Source organism: Ostrea edulis, chromosome 2, assembly GCF_947568905.1.
Source record: "Ostrea edulis chromosome 2, xbOstEdul1.1, whole genome shotgun sequence".
NCBI lineage: Eukaryota > Metazoa > Mollusca > Bivalvia > Ostreida > Ostreidae > Ostrea > Ostrea edulis.
Genome location: NC_079165.1, coordinates 81,595,134 through 81,608,655, shown reverse-complemented (window position 1 = coordinate 81,608,655; position 13,522 = coordinate 81,595,134). Strand labels below are relative to the sequence as shown.

The following is a 13,522-nucleotide window of genomic DNA, read 5'->3' as shown; positions in this document are numbered from 1 at the left end:
ACTATCAAAATTACATTTGAGTGGCACATTTGCGTAATTATATTATAGTACTTCTTGTCATTCATATTTTAAAACAAACGACACATGTAGTTACTCGCGTTGGTTTCCGTCTCGGTCTCAGCAACCCGATAATGTTCGGCAATCATTGTTCCCATGTCAGTGTATGTGTATATGACGCAATGGCGGTTTAAATACGAAACCCTCAGTGTAGGTATGCTCTCGAACGAGATTCCCTTGAATATTTTGCTGAATTTTTCTTGAGATCTTGGGGAATATATTAGTCAATATCACCGATCCCCATGTCGAGTGTAGCGATTCTAACTTAACAACTGCAGACTTATGACGTCACATCAATGCAATTTTGTAATGGTATTATGAATATTCATGACACAAGACATTTATAGAATTTATCATTGCTGCGCGACTCGACTGTCATGCAATCTGTACAATAAATTCCATATAAACCAAAAAAGTACTATAACTATTTTGTGGCGATTTGGAGAATGTGACGTTTTTAAAAAGTACTCTGGCGTTCAAAATTATTGAGCAAGAACAGGTTGTTATAACTTCAGCATGGTTTTATGTCCATGTTTCAATACTTCCAAGATCAATCGATTTCCTTTGCAAATGAATGAATAGAAGATTCTGCAGTGAAGTAATAGCAGGTGGTATATGATCCATCTGAAGATGGCTTGACAGAAGACGAAGTTTTAGTTTCCATTTATTATACATACATGTACAATATATAATTCATAAATAAAATACTTTGATATAAATTATAAAATGTATACACAAGAATTCAGCTGCTATTCTAATGAATCCTAGTACACAATGTCACAAGTTACATACAACACAGCTCTGACACTTTGGCACCTAACAGTCTTCCATCATGACCAACACATTCTTCCAACCTTCCAACATTTAAATATGAATAAAAAAATACAAAAGTAAAACTGCTGAAAGCACCACAATAAATAAATATACATCAGAAATCAAAAATCTCTAAACAATTCTGGACGGTTATTTTTTGCCTGGATGGATTAAAAAAATTGGAAAGATTCTTTACATGATATAAAAGAAGACAAATTGGATAAAAGAACAGTACAGGACATACATCTACAATCTACAAAAAACTAATCTGCAAAAATAAAAAAAAATATCATAATACTAGTTGCAGATATAATCACAGACATCTTAAAAGTAACTGTAAAACAGTCTTCAAGGGACTGTTGTGTAAATATCACAGCTCTGCAGGAATACCAACAATGAAAAACGCATCCATCATGTAGAAGTACACTGGTCACTTTTCTTCCACATCATGCAACTGCAGAAAGAAAAATATCAGTTTATACATGTATATTGTGGAGGTTTATGAAAGGCATGCTAAATTCCATCTACTTCAGAGCTTGGTATGTTTTCCTCTTTGTGTCACGTTATCTATAAAACACACGACGTATCTAAGACATACTTACGATCTCTTTCTGGAAACAGGGGGCTGTGAGACCTTTCATATGACCTTGACCGAGACCTTGGTCGCTGTGCTAAATAACTGCGTCTTGATGTGGGACTTTTGGATCGTTGTCTACCCTGAACAAAACAAATCCAAAAAGATGACATTTTAGTGGTGACCTTTCTCAGTAACAGTTTGGATAATAATGACTTTAGAACACTATTTAGTTGGTATAAAAATCTGAATGACTACAACTTCTCCTACAAACTATCCACCCCTTACCCTTACAATGGTGGTGTCCAGTATGGATTTTCCTGGTGAAGAAGACCGCGCCCTTTTCCTGATCAGTGACAGTCTGGTGTTGGAGTCCTCACCACTGGAGACTAGGACGTCTTGTAAGGCATTCATCTTTTGTCTGAGGCTCTCAATCGTCCCCTCTGACTGAAGTCGTGCATGCTCCATTGCCTCCGCATGTCTTCTCATCTGCTCTTGTAACTGATGCTAGGAAGGAAAATCACACCAGCAATAAACACATTTTGTTCAGTTGCAAAGATATCTTCTGTACGAAAGAGTACCTTAGAGATGAGAGTGGTTGATCAAAGATGCAGGAAAATAAAAATGTCCACCTTTAGTGATTGTAATTGATGACTTACCCTTAGAAAGTCCTGTTCCTCTGTCAAGTGATTGTAATTGAGGACTTACCCTTAGAAAGTCCTGTCCTGTCATTTTGAAGGGATTTAGTGATTGAAATTGAGGACTTACCCTTAGAAAGTCCTGTCCTGTCATTTTGAAGGGATTTAGTGATTGTAATTGAGGACTTACCCTTAGAAGGTCATGTCCTGTCATTTTTGGAGATTTAGTGATTGTAATTGATGACTTACCCTTAGAAGGTCATGTCCTGTCATTTTTGGAGATTTAGTGATTGTAATTGATGACTTACCCTTAGAAGGTCATGTCCTGTCATTTTGTGGAGATTTAGTGATTGTAATTGATGTCTTTAGAATGTCCTGTTCCTCTGTGATATTGTGTAGATTTAGTGATTCTAATACGGAATATCGGAACCATTATTTCCTCTCCGATTCCGTCATGCTTTTAATATTTAGTATGCCCAACGAGATCACGTTTTCTGCGTTAACTTGGGCAACTTTCAATAGACAAGCACCTAGATATTAATAATTATTATCAGATATAGTGAGTTCAGGGACAGTTAAGCGTCAATTTTAAAAGTAGAGGGATGGGGAGCAAATGGAGAAAAAAGGTGCCATTATATATTTAGAAATTTTTTTTAGCAAGAAAAGCAATTCTGCCCAAACTCCAAAATGGTAAACTCAAAAGGGTGGGGTGGGTGGGGGGGTGGGTATTCTTCAGTACAAGTACGAGTTCAATACTTGCATTTCTACTACCTCTCATCGCCATTATAACAAGTGACCAGCTAACAATTCGATCTTTGCATGTACTAAACAACAAACATTGTATATGATAATAACACGATAAGTACGTCACGAAAATGTGTGTGGGTGGGTGGGTGGGTGGGGGGGGGGGGGGGGGGGGTGTGTGTGTGTGTGTGTGTTAGAAGTGAGGGGGAGGGCTACATGTTGAGCACTGTATGTACGTATCTGGGGATCGATGCATAAATTGTGATTATTTATATCATTTTATTGCGGTTGGTTGTTTTAATGACTCGAGAAAATAAATCTCCTTAAGTACATGTAAATTATCCACATATGTACATAGAGGAAATAATTTTTTTTAATTTTCGCTTTTAAACATCAGAAATTTAATCCAATAACTCATGTTTTTGGTACTAGAACATTCACTTACAACATTCTGCAAAATAACTTACAAACCAGGTAAATATTTTTGTATCAGAAATGAGTCGTCTTTAGCCCTCACTATTTTGTATACAAGAGTTGCCCAAGTGAAGCTTAATTTTTGTAACTTCATTTTCTGAAGAGTTCCAAAATTTTCTAGTTCCGATATCCCGTATTGAGGACTTACCCTTAGAAAGTCCTGTCCTGTCATTTTGAAGGTATTTAGTGATTGTAATTGAGGACTTACCCTTAGAAAGTCCTGTCCTGTCATTTTGAAGGGATTTAGTGATTGTAATTGAGGACTTACCATTAGAAAGTCCTGTCCTGTCATTTTGAAGGGATTTAGTGATTGTAATTGAGGACTTACCCTTAGAAAGTCCTGTCCTGTCATTTTGAAGGTATTTAGTGATTGTAATTGAGGACTTACCCTTAGAAAGTCCTGTCCTGTCATTTATTACTTACCTTTAGAAGATTCTGTTTCTGTGATTTTGTGGAGATTTAGTGATTGTATTTGAGGACTTGAGAAGGTCCTGTTTCTGTCATTTTTGGAGATTTAGTGATTGTAATTGATGACTTACCCTTAGAAGGTCCTGTTCCTCAGTCATTTTGCCCTTTATGTTTTCCTTGACAGTCCCTCCTCCCTCATTATTGATGTTCTCTTTGTTATCAGACATCATCTAGGGATACAATGTATAATATATAAATCATTGGGTAACTAAACTCTGAAAATTTTTATTCACCTTTCCATCTATTTTCATTCTGTATCTTACCAAGATGCAATTACAATAAACTACATCGAAATCTTTATAACACTCTGAGATTAAAACTATCATCAATATATATCTTGCAAGAGAACAAAAATAATACAATTAAAGATAACAGAAATAGTGATGATGCAATATATGATTAAATATCAATGGATGTTCTGAGAGTTATCATACAAGGAATACAACTACTTAGATGAATCTTATGAATATTACACAGTGCTTACAGACAGGTTAATGAACATATACCTGGATAATTTACACACTGGCCAGATTTTTGAGGATAAATAGACACAAATCAGCAGACTTATGTCCCTTTACTGTTCACCTCCCGGAGTCGGTCCCACTTTGCTGATGCTAATCTTTATCAATTTTTGTTTGATAGTTTACCCATTTTGGACTGTTCCATATATTTATTTGAAAACTCAAAAATTGAAAGTATTCTTGGTATGTGTACTTAGTAATATAAAAAAATGGAAACACTTTTTTTTGCTCCATAAAAAGGTGAAGATAATGAACAGTGATTAATCTCATGACTCCTATGAGGAATACAAAATAGAGAGTAGGGAAAACACTAGGGGTGGGACGATACAGCATAAAGCCGATCCGATACGTATCACGATACCATAGACACGATACGATATATATCGCGATACTTTTCATGTTAGTAAAAGACTGTAAAAAGAGTTTCAAACTTTCAAATTTAATAAGGGAAAAACAAATTCACAATACAGCTGAGGAATTATTTTATCAGAAAAGTGCTTTCTGGTAGGTAAAGAATACCTTGGGTCTAATTCCGTGACAAACTCTCGGAAATGCTTATTGTCGACAATTGACAGGGGCCTCAAATCCTTGGCAATAAACACCCCAACTTTTCTGTTTAATGCCTTAGCCCGGGTCGAATCCGAGGAATATTTTGTGTGTTTCTTCAGGTCTGTCAAAAGTAATTGTCCCGATGATGATGCTCGTGGCAAATCAGTGTCATTCTCTTTTTTTTTATGTTGGTTGACTTTGTTCCGCCGCATGTTGGAGACAACATAGCAGACGGGTGATGTCTGCGAAGATGCTTCATCATGTTCGTCGTATTCCCATTGTATTTCAGTTGAATATCACAAACTTTACAGATTACCTTTGATTTATCTGTGGTTCGAACCCCATTTTTCTCATAAACGGGTAGCCCGAATGAATCCCAAACCGCAGATTTAGCGCCAGTTGGTATTACTAATTTGACGAAGTCCTGCTTCGCTGCCATTTTTGACAATCATATCGTACTTTTACTTTCACTTTCGAGTGTAAAATAACTGAATTCTTCCGTTCGGATTTTTTTGGATTAAATGGAAGTATCGTTATTTCAGTGGGTGTATCGATACGTAGATCGTCAGAAAAAATATCGCGATGCATCGGTGCACCGATGTATCGTCCCACCCCTAGAAAACACGGACCCTTGGATATACCAGAGGTGGGATCAGGTGTCTAGGAGTATGCATCCCATGTCGACTAGTCACACCTGCCGTGAGCCCTATATCTTGATCAGGTAAACGGAGTAATCCGTCGTCATTTGATACAACAGAGGGTAGACAGCTAATAGACTTTCTGGACACTGTGGCCTTACGTATCAGGTTGGACTTCATTCTCTGACTATAACCCCATACAGGAATTCAGAGTCAGTAATTTTGTGTAAGTTATAGTGATGCCTGACATTTTTTTAATTTCTATTTTTACACAGATACAATGGGTTTTAGGAAGTCCCTCTACTCTGGCTAGTGTGTAAATTCCCCCAGTTTGAACACATGAATACACAGGAACCTCATGGCATGGCTGGGAGGAATTATTCTGGAGGTTTGCAAGATGTTGGTCTATGATATCTGCATCCTGAGGATCATTTTCTGACTTTTCATTGTTGTCCTGCTAAAAATTGTCATGATGATGATATTGTGCATATGAGCATGATATATTTCTTGAGGCAAATGTAATAACAAAAAGTCTACAGGATAAATATGTGTTAATATGAAAGAAGAGATAATTTTGTATTTTGAAAAATGCAAGTGCTAGACAAGCAAGATGTTTACATACTTTTGCAGTGATTACTACACACTAGATGATATCCATGCATAGCTATTTTGACTTTGTTTTGGATTTCTTGAGCATTCTTTCCTCCAAAAATTTTCCATTTATTGCAAAAATGTCTAGTGTACAACTGACTTCCTCTATAATGCTGTTGCAATACTGGTATTCCAATTATTTACAACCTATCCAATTAATGGATTCTTAAAATAAATTTATACATAGGTGTTCTTTATATTTTTGCTTAAAACAATTTTAAAGAGTTTACATCAAATACATTTAATATAATTGATATTGATCATGTCTGTCTTATGAAAAGAGATCAAATTATTTTTTTTTAAATTCTGACTTTTAATTTTGGGTTTCTATAAAAGATGGCATGGAAAAATGAAGAGTGGTCAATCTCATAATTCCAATAAAAAAAACAACCCACAGAGCAGAAGTAGGGCAAACACGGACCCCTGAATATACCAGAGGTGGGATCAGGTGTCTAGGAGGAATAAGCATCCCCTGTCGACTGGTCACATTCACTGTGGGCCCTATAACTTGATCAAATAAACTCTTGTCAAAATCAGAGTGTAAAGAATGACCTAATAATTGGTATGAAACACATTAGACAGCCTTTGATTTAATGACAGGTTGTAGATATTTCTAATACTCTCATTCCAACTACTTACTGGCAATACAAAAAGCACAATGTGCAGCATGCTACCCCTCCTACAAGTAGTCCTTGTTAAAAGTTACTTACATCACCTATATTTGAATTCAAACAGTCCTCACTTTCTTTTTCAATTTCATTCAACTGATTCTTCATTAGTAACTGAAAAATGAAACTGATGTAAAAGAACAACTGCTGAAGCTTGCATGGTCAGTAAATAGCACATAGTAATATAAATCGTCTTGTTAATTGGATGTTATTTTTTCAAAACTAGATCTCAAATTGAAAAGCATAGAAAGTAAACTCTACCTGTTTGCAGGTTAGTAACAGAGGCAATTTTGGGAGATTTAATATTGTAAATCAACTGTTACTTTGCAGAATACATGTACAACTGTACATATGCATTTATGGTCAATCCATTTATAAACAACTGATTTACTTTCATTTTATGCATGAATATTCGGCTTTGAAAGGAAAAGTAAAATATATAATAGTAAAATCTGCATTATATAGCATGCAAAGTGAAACTAAAACAATCAGAATTTTTGAAAGAAGAAAAGTTGGATAATAAACTATGAAAAGTTTACAAAATTGAAGAAAACCCACTCTACAATCTAAAAAGGAAAATTACTAGTGAAAAGTACCTTTTTCCTCATATCTTTGTTGTCTTTGCGTATTTTATTGAGCTCATCTCCCAGCCGATTGGCCCTCCCAAACTGGATTTCTGCCAAATTCTGCAGCTCAGTTACTTGGTGAGAGGTTCGATTCTGCATTTGTTTCATTTCCTGTAAGATTGAAAGATTCCAGAAAGTTACACAAGGCAGAATAAACCATGGGCAATGTTTGAAACAAGGTATGATTAAAGCATGAATGTAACATGCGATATGATTGGTTGAATATGTTACAATGTGTCATTTCAACTGATGCTTATAGAATTATATGATTCATGACTTGTGTAAATTGCTTTTCATTCTTCTTGAAATTTTGTGGATTTAATATAGTGTATTAAAGCAATTGTGAAAAAATGAAAATGGCATTTCTTTGAAATAGTGACTGTGAGTCATCAACAGCATGAAAACAAACATTAACGATGCTTTATTAATTTGAATTAGTCATTGCATTTATTCTCTTCTAGTTTTAATTATCAAAATCCAACTTTGTCAATTTCTATTTTAATTCCTGTGTTGGTTAAAATCGTTGAAGTGACAAAATTAATTCACAGATAAATCTGCTGCTTTTGCTGAATCAGCATTTTCACAACACACAAGGAGTAAGACTTCACGGTTCAGTTGTCACATTAATTGTACAGTGAGCTTGGTTCATCCAAATTTGTGAATCAATGTGAAAAATACCAGTAAACACTTGTGAAATTTGCAATAGAAAATGAACTTTCTTCATTTATACATTAAAAAGAATTGTTGATGAAAATGGGAATGCTACATGAAAATGGCAAGATGCTAATGATCATCATTTTGAACTCTCTGATTGTGGGGGAGTTAAGGTTGGATAGTGCACATGCTGCACTGGGACTTTCACTGATGCAAATGTTAAGCTGAGCAATGAGCCCTATTTCTAGGTAGGTTTGGCAGCAACACTTAACGTTGCCTGCAGAAACAAGAACAGGGTTGGTTTGTCCACACGCTGGAAACATGCTTACTTATGAAGGATTATCACTAGATCAGAAATAACCAATCTATGTCATGATGTCTCTAATCAGGTCCAATCCAAAGACTATTTCTACCTACGTAGGTACTTATAGCTACGTAGGTATTTAAAACCTACTCCAGGTAGCTATTTTTAACTACTTTTTCCTTTACTTGCATTTCGTGGCCAAACGCAGGAACGGCACAATATGGTGTGTACCAAATTTCTTGATTCTCTTATATACTGACGATGAATACCACAAAAATATTGGACAAAAAATGATTAGGGCTATTCCAGAAATAAATACATGGGGGGGTCGGGAGGCACCTTTTGTATATACCAAGCACCCATAAAAAAAAAATTAAAAATTACCCCATGACCCATCAAATTAATAAACTCATTTTACAATGACCCATCTAATAAAAAAAAAAAACTAACCGGTTTGGTTTACAAAAATATTTTTAAAAATGAAAACGGTACAAATCTCGCGAGGTTTTCGGGACAAACATTCTAGTCAATGACGCGGTAATGCCTGTGCGACATTGTATCACAGTAGTTTTGAAGAAACGATGTCACATCAACAATCAAAGGCATCTATGGCGGGAATGTTGGAAAGATTGGGAGTCCAAACGATGCTATTATCATGAAATGGGTATGGATATGTTTTTCCACGAATCGTTCGTCTTCTAATGGAGCCCGCGCCCGGAGGCCTCTATATCACCATCACACCGACTGATAAATATAACACATCGGTACCCTCGTATAAATCAACTAAGGTTTGCCTATTTTTATTAGAAAACGGAATACCTATTGGTTTCAAAATATTCCCAAAATCGATGCACTGTAAACTGTAATAATCTACAGAACAGAGTTCGCCGCCATCACGTCCAAAGGGACCCTATTAAATGCGCCTCTAATTTGAAGAGTGCCATAATGGAAAGTTATGCGCTGCAAAGAGCGACAACTCGAATAGTTCTATGTTACTTTCGATTTCGAAAGCAGCATTTCGAAAGCACGTTTTCAATTTTCCCTCCGACATTTTGTAACCAACACGACAAGAGCGACAATAAAAATATTCTGAAAACTCAACACCCACGTAGCACAAAATAAAACAATAGAAACTACCCACTACCCATAATAAATATTTTATTAACAATCCCACCATGGACCAATTAAAATATGAAAAAATACGACCACCCACACAAAAAAATATCATTTGCCGCCTGACCCCCCCATTTGATCATTTCTGGAACAGCCCTTACTTTCTAACCTTTTAAATTTGCATCAATAACAGCACCCAGTTAATTTTCTAGGAGCTTAGGATCAAAGCTACATTATAAAAAGTCTAGAATGTCTTACAAATCTGTATTAATTTAAAGTTTACATTCATGCATTTTTACATTAAAGGTTTTTGGGATGAATTTTCATGCATTTCCTCTGCATTCTCCACCCTCGTAAAGTATTCAAATTTACACTCTGAATTTTGTCATGCACATGCACAACATGATACATAAAACGACTGACCTGTTTAAAAGATGCACCTTAATTATTATTTATATTTTCAAAAACAGGTAAAAGTAGGTAGAAGTAGCTACTTTAAGTAGGTTTAAATACCTAGATAGCTATCAATAGCTACATAGGTAGAAATAGTCTTTGGACTGGAACTGCTAATGTAAAAAATACTCCACACAAAAATTCAATGATTTTGAGCTTATACGAAAGATCTGATGAAATTCAAACATTGATGGATTTGTGAACATGAAACTGATGAATAGATTTCATAACATTGGCAATGCTTTGATATTTTAATGCACTTAAATACATGTGGAAAAGCAAGAAAATGTATTATACTTTTCTGAACAGCTAAAACTAAATGGTTTGAAAAGCACATATACATTTTCTGTTATTGTTATATGATTAATTGTTAAAATTGAATTAAATACTACAACTTGATCTAAACAGTAATATTCATTGATAATAATGAGATAGCTGTTAAACATTCATAAGTAAGCATGGCTCTGTTAAAACCCTTTTACCACATGTTGTAATGTTTCTTTGTTAATGGACATCATCAGCTGTGACGTAATACATCAAAAATAAGCATGATATTGGTTATTTCCGGAGTAAATATCATACACAAGAAATGAATACATCACATGATACTGGTAGTTAATAAGAATCACTAAATAACTATACAGAGTGCTACCTTATCATTTGTTTCTTCACAATTAGGCATCTTCAATTACGGAAATAAAATGAAAAAAAAATATGAGAATACAGGAAGTGAGATTGTTACTTTTAGACTTTTGGGGAAATATTCATTACTTCAATCATTCTAAGATCTATCTTTGAAATAATGGTCTAATTTGAATGATTTCACACATGCATAAAGTTCAAAATACCTACTCTGCTTACCATAGTACATGCTCAACAACTTCAAAGGAGATATTCAGAGAGTGTTTATACATGAAAGTCTTTCTGCTTGACATGTAACAATGAAACTCCATCTTTACAACTGATAGGATAATAGCCCAATAAGTTTGAAAAACTATCATCAATGACTCCAATGAATTAATATGCATATGTAAAACATGCAAAAACTTGTCTATTTTTCTGCTAAAAAATTGTATGGTTCATGCTAAACAATATAATTAGTATGTATAAATACATTGTACTGATTTGATCTATCTAAATATTTAATTGCTGGTGCTAATATGGTCCAACATCTGAAAAAGGAGAGCAACTATTTCTACAAATAGCTGACAACTACAGATAAAGCAAAGTAAGAGCAAAATTAAACATCACAGTATCTCTCAGATTAAAAAATGCAATCAAATTTGAATTCTTAAAAAAAATAATAAAAAAAATTCTAATTCTTTGAGAATTTGTTCTTGCATACTTAAAACAGAAAGATATATAATGAATAAATATCAGGTACCAATGAACATGCATTATGAACTTTATATGCAAATACACAAAATGACTTTTACTAAAGCAGACATGCAAGCACACACAAGCAGACATTTTAAGTGGAGGGGGGTTACACAAGCCTTTACCTGTTTTGCTTGTTCTAGTTGCGTCTGAATGTCATGGAGAGCATTTTCAAGTTCTAAACGCTCTCTCGTCATTCGTTCCTGTTCCTGAGATTTAGGAAGGTGAAGGTAAGTACACAGATATAAATAGAAGTTTAAGATTTCTTACATCAAACCATTACTCTAAAAATGAATTAATACTGCACACAACTTTAGTTAGTACTCCTCTACAGATCTTTCGTATCAGATTTTAAGTAAACGCATGTTTACTTGATACACTAAAGAGAAAACAATTCAAACCTATGGGTTAAAATCTATCAGAAAAACTTTGTTTTTTTTATCAAAAGGTGGAGGCCGGAATTACCTGAGCTGATGCAGTGCGAGCTTTCTGTAGTTCCTCGTATGACCTTGACAATGCCTTAGCCAGCTCGTTCTTCTCCTCATTTCTGTCTAAGATTTCTTTTTCTGTAAAACAAGATAATCTCAATACACATCCAATCTACTTCCATGTTCTCAAAATTTTGAAAGAAAACTACACCAAAGCTCATCAAATTTTACATATACAGATTTTTGTACATGGGAGAAATTAGCGTATCGTTGAGGTTACCTAAACTTTTGATTTGCTTGTCCAATTCCATAAACTTTACTTCATCTACATGCAATTTTTCTGACTCTTTCTGCAATGCAAATAAAAAAATTCTTCAACTAAAATTGTAATTCAATACATTCTTTTCTGTGTGTTACATACAAACGCATGCATAAAAACAGCAAAAATTAAACTAATTTCATTAATATTTTCTCAAAATGTTGTATAAAAGCATACTTTTGTAATGTTCTCTTCTCTTCATGTCAATGATAGGTAAATATATCAATGATCTGAACTTGTGATCCTAATACACACCTTGAGGTTGCTGACTGAGAAAGTGGCTTGTTCCAACTCTAACTGCTTGGATTGCAGGTCGGAGCGAATGTTCTCTAATTCTAAGTTAGCATTAGTGACCAACTGAAAGGGTTAAATAAGGAAGCATAAACATTCTAAGTTCTTCAGTGCAGGGTATGGAAAAATGAATAAGCCAGGATTCAAAGCTTGGGGAAATACAATGCACACACTCTGTTCTCATATAGATAAACTGAATATCAACTAAAAATTGTTTGCCAAATTAGACTATTTCAAATGTAAGGATTTCTAAATCAAATTCTAAAATTCAAGCCAGGGTAATGTATAGCTATTGATATCTCCGTTGTTACCACACTTTAATGTACACATGTATGTACAGTAAAAACGATCTACGGACTTCAGCATTTTCTTACCTTGTTTAGTTTGCTCTCCTCTCGCTCGACTTCCTTTCTGACTTTATTCAGTGCCTGGCATAAAACATTGAATTGAAATAATCATACAGTGAATTAAAATAATCAAACATTGAATTAGAATAATCATACAGTGAATTACAAAAGACCGATACAGTTTTCAATTGTAACACTATCAGTAGATCCATCTGTAAGCCTAATTCAATTCTATCAGTGGATTCACAATATATCAACAATTACCACAAAGAAATACAGAAAATTGATCTAGTACATTAGCAGACATTAAAGTGTCTTTTCCACTCACCATTTTTGCCTCTTGGTATTCTATTGACTTGTCGTTCACATTTTTCAGGAGTTCCTGAAGCTCCGACTGCTTGACCTTTTCTTGACGCATGTAGTCATCGTGTGCTATCCTGCTCTGACGAATGCCCTCATTCAAACGCTCATACTCCAATTTTGCTTCATCTCTTTTTAAATAGATGTCTTTTAAATCTTGATCCAAACTTTTACGCTGATCCTCTGAATCTCTGATGTGATCCTTCATAGTTTTTAACTCACTTTTGCAGTCTACAGGAGAAATGAATTTGTAAATTGAAAAATATTACCGAAGAATATGGGGTTTCAAAGATACAGAGTACAATGAAACATTACTCTAATTAAATTTTTCTCAAATTTGAATTTTGCAATGCTCAACAGAGAAGACTTTAGTAGATGGCTTTCATTCAATATCATATCTAAACATGACATACAGTAAAACATGGTTATAGTGAACATGCTTATAACGAATTCAT

General features: G+C 34.6%; 1 protein-coding gene across 20 annotated transcripts in view; it reads right to left on the bottom strand.

The window, feature by feature from the left end:
- Positions 1 to 705: 705 nt before the first annotated feature.
- Positions 706 to 13,522, bottom strand: part of LOC125682170 (centriolin-like) — a 72,056-nt gene continuing 59,239 nt past the window's right edge. For 9 of the 20 annotated variants that reach the window (XM_056155117.1, XM_056155111.1, XM_056155115.1 and 6 more), the window contains 13 exons: positions 13,036 to 13,298; positions 12,735 to 12,788; positions 12,325 to 12,426; positions 12,031 to 12,100; positions 11,788 to 11,888; positions 11,448 to 11,531; positions 7,392 to 7,532; positions 6,838 to 6,909; positions 5,832 to 5,933; positions 3,840 to 3,938; positions 1,733 to 1,951; positions 1,473 to 1,587; positions 706 to 1,324 (listed from right to left, as the gene is read on the bottom strand). In XM_056155117.1, the coding sequence (XP_056011092.1) occupies positions 1,317 to 1,324; positions 1,473 to 1,587; positions 1,733 to 1,951; positions 3,840 to 3,938; positions 5,832 to 5,933; positions 6,838 to 6,909; positions 7,392 to 7,532; positions 11,448 to 11,531; positions 11,788 to 11,888; positions 12,031 to 12,100; positions 12,325 to 12,426; positions 12,735 to 12,788; positions 13,036 to 13,298 (1,430 nt within the window). In that variant the 3' untranslated portion in view covers positions 706 to 1,316. The remainder of the gene's footprint in view (positions 1,325 to 1,472; positions 1,588 to 1,732; positions 1,952 to 3,839; positions 3,939 to 5,831; positions 5,934 to 6,837; positions 6,910 to 7,391; positions 7,533 to 11,447; positions 11,532 to 11,787; positions 11,889 to 12,030; positions 12,101 to 12,324; positions 12,427 to 12,734; positions 12,789 to 13,035; positions 13,299 to 13,522) is intronic. The other 11 variants (XM_056155114.1, XM_056155113.1, XM_056155124.1 and 8 more) reach the window with 11 other exon arrangements.